This window comes from Rhagoletis pomonella, unplaced genomic scaffold (assembly GCF_013731165.1).
Source record: "Rhagoletis pomonella isolate Grant_MI unplaced genomic scaffold, Rhpom_1.0 Rhpom_scaffold_05305, whole genome shotgun sequence".
Lineage (NCBI taxonomy): Eukaryota > Metazoa > Arthropoda > Insecta > Diptera > Tephritidae > Rhagoletis > Rhagoletis pomonella.
Window position 1 is genome coordinate 2,904 of NW_023463848.1, and position 6,515 is coordinate 9,418.

Here is a 6,515-nt window from a genome sequence, read left to right on the forward strand (position 1 = left end):
TTTGGTGGAATTTGATTTCTCGGCGGAATCGAGGAATGGCTTTAAATTTCGGGGGAATTCAATATACAATATAAATACAACTTGTAATAACACCGTAGTGAGAGTTACGGATTTCAAATATAACGTAATTTCTTCGTGCACCTCTTTTCACTTGAGTTTATGTTGGGCTAAGTGAAAAAATCCGTCACCGAAAAAAAAATTCTCAAAAATCAACGCGTGTTTTTAGCCATTTTAAGCTTGCACTTCATTGGACTAAAATTGTATAGGCTATAAAACTGCATACCTACAAGTTGAAATTTTGATGAAAATTTGTTGAATTTTTCTAAATTTTGTATAAAGTTTGAAACTGTGATTTACACGGGTTTAGTTAAAGCTTAGACGATATTTTTATTAAAAATATCAAAAAAAATAAATTATTTCGAAAAACATTGCGAATATTTGAATAAAATCAACACGTGATCATTTGTTTGAGTCACTGTATGTATGGTATAAACGAGCCCGTTAAAAAATCAGATTTTCTTATACGCAAAACAGTCCCATTGGCTGTTAAAAACGCAGATTTCCGAATTGCTAGTTTTGTTTTCAATGATGATCAAGACGAAATGCAAAAGTTTATTAAGTAATGCCAGCTTGGCTTATTTCCGTGGATGTACGATTTTAAGTACTTTTAAACTCTTCGTAAAATATAAAGTAGTCTTTCAAAGAATTAAAAAATTAGTCAAACAAATAGAAAATCCCCAGACGGAATATCCGCTCAACAATAACTTTCTGTAGGTACTTTTCTTGACAACTCTTCGACTGCAATTGTGCTTTCGGGTACGTTTACGGTCATTTTGCTGGCTGGGTGTTTGCAGATAGAATTTTATTATTGATTTTTACTTCTATTGTTTTTCGGTGCGCAGCTGCAAGAAGTCCACTAGGTACGAAATTTTTTAAAACTTTAAATTATTACAAGTTTGAAGAGCACAAATACAAGAAATAAATATCTGGAGAAATTTAGAGTTGACAATTATTGATAATCCAATAATATACATAGCTCGTTCCAGAATCAATTTGTAGTTCAACACGTCTCAGATTTACTATGAAGCGTCAGAACGTTCGTACTCTATCGCTGGTCGTCTGTACATTCACTTATTTGCTCATTGGTGCGGCAGTCTTCGACTCCCTCGAGTCGCGGACCGAAGCGAAGCGTTGGGAATTCTTGCAAGGTAAAGTCATAATGAACAATTTTCAACTCCAAAACGAAATCTATGTATCTGCATACTTACTTATATTATTTACAATTCAATATCTAAATATTTCGAGTAGTTAGTAAGTTTTGTATGCATAGGTATGTATTTATATATTTATACACTCATATTTAAATGTACACAAAACGCTTGTTTGCTGAAAGAAATCCATAATCATAAAAAACGTGGTTACCATCCCTTCTCCTTTGTGTGTAAAAAAATTGATGCCAATAATTACTAACTGTGCTTCATACGACAGAAGGTCTTCCTTGCTACTTTACTCATTTCCACTTTGTTTAGCAATTACTCATACAACACTATTTCAGCGACAAATCTCAGTTTGTTTATAATAATATGTAGGTAAAATCATACACCAATGCTTAAAATAGTTACATAACTGGATTTAACTATGAAAAAAGAAAGTGGTTTTTAAGAAAATATTAACGGAGAATTGAAGACATTACAATTTTACAGCAGAAGCAATAACCCCGTAGAAACATTCAACGTTCTCATCTGATGTGAAAGCAACATGCAGGCACGTTCTGCAGATCGTAGAATTTGAAATCGGTGTGATTTACAACACATTTCTGATTGTCTCTATAGGATAGCCGGATATCAAAAAATAAACAAGGAACGCTGTCTAACTACTGCACCTTATTTATTGCGCAGGGATCGCATATAACCGTTTATTATTTATTTTTAGATCATTGCGAAATATTTATTTTTTCATATTGATCGAGAATAATCGTTAAATTTGTATCTTTATGTTTTCGATCAAATTTGATCGACATTTTGTAATTTTAATTTTTTTTAGATAATTTTAGCCCTCCAAAACGGCGTTTTTATGACCGCTGTGTATAATTAAAACAGTCCGATTTTTAGCAAAACTGAGGGCCGGTTTTACAATACATTTTTTAGTTGAACTTAAGTCTAACTTAAGATTTTGCGTTTCACCAACCACTTTTTGAGCAAATCTTAAGTTCAACTTAAGTTAAACTTAAGTCGCGGCTATCGGCGACTAAAAGTAAACAAAGTCGACAAAACAGCTGATTTAGCAAACAGATGCTTATGATAAATTTTGATTGAGAAGCAAAACGATTTTTCGGAAAAATAAAGTAAAGGCACAAAATGGATTTTGATTTGAGTTGGGAAGATGATAATGATTCGGAATACGTAGAGGCACACCAGCAAATCAATTTCATTTCGACCTAAATTTATTCTCCTCTTATTTTATGACATTTTTGTTAATATATAGTTCGATATTTTATATTCCTTTGCTCAAATATTACACTTTACATAAACCGCATACACTATCTCCTCAGTTGTTTTGTATTTGAAGAAATGTCAAAACATGTAAACAAAGCATTTTTTGTGGTCCTGCCATACTTTTTAACAATATATTTTCCATACTTAAGTATGCATTGTGAAATGCAAGCTTGAACAAAATCTTAAACTGTTCTTAGCTAAGATTTTTCTCAACTAGAACTTAAGTTCAACTTAAGTTTAGATTGTGAAACTGGCCCTATGAATACAGTTGCAACAATGCAATTTCAACATGGGCTGGCAGTACTTTAAGACCATCAGAACGGGCTGGCTGTAGACATTTCATCTATTTATAATTTTAATAACGTCCTGTGATAAGGGCAGCCCATCTGAAGTATGTTGTTTCACAGTTGCAACAATGCAATTTCAACATGGGCTGGCAGTACTTTAAGACCATCAGAATTGGCAGGCAACGTTGAATTCATTTTATATACACTGTAAATAAAATTCTATCTAAATTTCAAGTCGTCTGAAGTATGTTGAGTATTCGGTTTTCATAGACATCTTTAATCGCTAAAAACGCATAATAAAGACCGCTGTTTAGCAGCCAGCCCTCCAGATCTCGATTTATATATTAACAAGCTAAGCTCACAAAAAAATTCAATCGATCTGAAGTATGATGAGTTTTTTGGTCATGAGCTCTCCGTCTATAACTATTTTCGTAATTTACCCTATAAGTAAACACGAAGAAGCCAACCGTGGATAGCTATGTAGGTATGTCTGACGTGAGTCAGATTGCATGAACGGATGCTTGAAAACTGTCAGTTTGCAACATAATAGCTTTGTTCCACATGCTTTCTGGACTGTTTCGGTAATTAGAGTGTAGAAATAAATTACTCTCTCACAAGTGTCAAAATGTGCCGAAAGAGCCCAGAGATGAGGAACGCAAAAAACCACAATTCCTGCCGGGAATCAAAACGCATCTGCTTCACTTGTTTTTGCTTTTGTGATTTCAAACACTTGCTTCAATTAGAGCAGCTGCAACATTTGCTTAGCTTTTATTTTCGGAGAATCTGAAAGAAAAACCATGATTTTATGGCTAATAAAATGAGCGAATATCTATATTTTCTGAAACTTTTGCGGCATTTTCCCTTTGTGCCCGGAAACAAACTCCGGACTCTTTCGAGCACGAAGAAGAATACGTTTGCGATCCCAAAGTAGAACATATCCCATCTCTATTACCAATTTTTCTAGCGTTTTGCTTTCTGGGCCATTTGATGTACTAGAATTAGCTTTGTTTCACACACTTTCCGGGCTGTTTCGGTAGTTACAGTGTAAAAATAAGTTATACTCTCACAAGTGTCAAAAATGTGTCAACACGTACCAAAAGTGCCCAGAGCGTGAGGACGCAAAAAACCACATTTCGTGCCCGGAATCAGCAAATCAGTTCTAAACAATGATTTTATGTGTATTTATCTTTATGGCGAATAAAATTACCAAATAACTACATTTTTAGAAACTTCTGTGGCATTTTCCATTTCCACAACAGCTGTTATGGCAATTTAACTTTTTGCATATTTGTGCCCGGAAGAAAAGTCCGGGCTGTTTCGGGCACGAAGAAGAAGACATTTACGATCCAGAATTGGAACGCATTCGCTCTCTATTACCCATTTTTAAAGCGTGAGGAACGCTCTCTCGGCTGTTTTGGGCACCAGCGGGATCCCGCGGGCGCGTGTGGAACAAATCTATTGTTTCTTCACCCTTCCTAAGTGGTAGTACGGTATTCATATAACGTTGTTTCATTTTCATAATTAACTACTATGTATCACAAATTGGTCCATATGCATAAAAACTAAGCAATTGCTTTTTCTTAAAATGTCTACCTTTCACTCATATTTATTTGAAAAAATTCGAGTAAAAGGTCTGAAATTTTAAGAAAAAGCATTTGCTTATGTTTTATGCATACGGCCCATTAAGTACGTATTAAAATCGGTTGTTTGCATAAGTTTAGATGTAATTTGCAAAGAAATTTATGTACATATTATTCATTTAGGTTGTTCACACATTCCTGTTTATTAGGTTATACACATGTCCATTAGGGCGGGTCAATTTTTTTTTTCGACATCGTTCCTAGCAGATTCGGATTCTACATAAAATTCTAAGAAAAAAAGCCCTTTAGACCATAGCTCTAAAATCAATTTCGAGCCTGCGCAATTTTAAAAGAAATTATTTTTAATTAATACTAAGTCCATAATCAGATTAATTTTTACTAAAGTGTTAGGAATGTTTTTTTAGTAATAAAGAATTGTGCTCGGGAGTTTTGTGATATGAAAAATTCATTTCTGATATCTATTTTTTATTTAAAGAACCGCAAGATGGCGCTTCAAAGCAAATCTACTATATATTTGTGGAAGTATGTATGTATGTATGTACCAGGTTGCAGCCTGAACGGATGTACAGAATCGAATAAAATTTTGCCAAAGTATTGCCATGACTCCTGGACCTATAATAGGGTAAAAAAATTGAAACTCGCCAAGGGGGGGAGGGGATGAGGGATACCTCCCATAGTGAAAATTTTTAATCAGCTCTAACTTCGGAATTATAGTCACATGAACTCGAAATTTGAAATGCACAGATACCTAGGTTAGGTGCTTATGGAAAGATATATGTATATAAATGAGTTTGTAAAAAGGGGCGTGGCACATCTTATAGGTGTGGAATATTTTATCAGCTATAACAGCAGGCAGTATTAGTGATCTCATTGTATTGGATTTTGAAGATTTGTTATAATTGATCAAAGTTAAATTCAAATAAATTATAGATGATATGAAGTTCACCGGGTCATGTTCTAGTCTTTAATATATACTCAGTTAATATACGGATTAATATTTACTAAAGTGTTACGAACGTTATTTTTTTAATACCATAAGAAAAAAATAACTATGATTTAAAGGAATGACACACAATGGCTAGAGCGTCGCATGTGTGTATTCTTTCATATACATATATATGGGCCGTTTTTACGGTTAATATATTTTTCATCCACTCGCTTATTCCTTACCGAAAATTTTAAATAAAAACTTAACAAGTTTTAACCGCTGATACAGTACAGGTAGCAGTTTAAAATGGGTAACTGGGTAAACTTTATAAAGAAAACATATTCTCTGGCTAAATTAATAAGCCTGCCCGGATAACATAAAATCCCAAGCTTGATAAACATTTGGTGGTATAAAAGTTTTATAAAGCTCTACTTGTAATTAGGAAAAATGCCGAAAAAAATTATAAAATTGATTCATTGATTGATTGATTGATAAAAATAGAGAGTGAGTTATGGCTATGACAATAGAAACTAGAAAAAAGATACCTCGTGTTGAAAGCAAAAAGGATCTAAAACCAAAAAAAAATATAAATACATTGTTAATCATAAAAAAATTTATGATTCGAAAAATAATTTTGAAATATTGTAAATTTTTTTTTTGGTTTTTTAAAGTTAAGGGTAAATAAACCCTTAAACTTACAGTAACGAACAAAAGTATTGGCACAGTAAATTTTACGCAATATAGGCAAAGTATTTTTTAGAAAAATTCCAAGTATGCAGTTTAATAATCCATGCAATTTTAGTTTATCAAAGTGCAGGTTTGAAGTTGCTTAAAAATCTGAATATAAAATTGCAAATTAGTATGCAGATTTATTGAATTTTCCTGAGTTTTTCGCAAAGTTTACACATTTGATTTCTATGTGTTTTAGTGTAGTATGAACTATGTTTTTATAAAAAATTATCGGAAATAAATTAAAAATTTTGCATATATGTAATGCGAAAATTTACTGTGCCAAAACTTTTGTTCGACACTGTACATATAAAAAAATACATACAGTAACTTCTCCCGATACAATAGTAAAAAATATGTAATTTGCTTTGTAGTGCAATCTTGCGGTTCTTTAAATAAAAAATAGATATCAGAAATTAATTTTTCGTATCAATAAGCTCCCACGCACAGGTTTGTATTAGAAAAAATATATCCG

General features: G+C 32.8%; 1 protein-coding gene across 1 annotated transcript; it reads left to right on the plus strand.

Moving 5' to 3' along the window:
* Positions 1–842: 842 nt before the first annotated feature.
* On the plus strand, positions 843–1,208 carry LOC118755098 (two pore potassium channel protein sup-9-like; the record flags this gene model as incomplete). The annotated part of the gene is given in 2 exon segments (XM_036489945.1): positions 843–920; positions 1,037–1,208. A coding segment is annotated over 1 exon segment (127 nt), but the record flags the coding sequence as incomplete, so codon positions are not given.
* Positions 1,209–6,515: the final 5,307 nt, after the last annotated feature.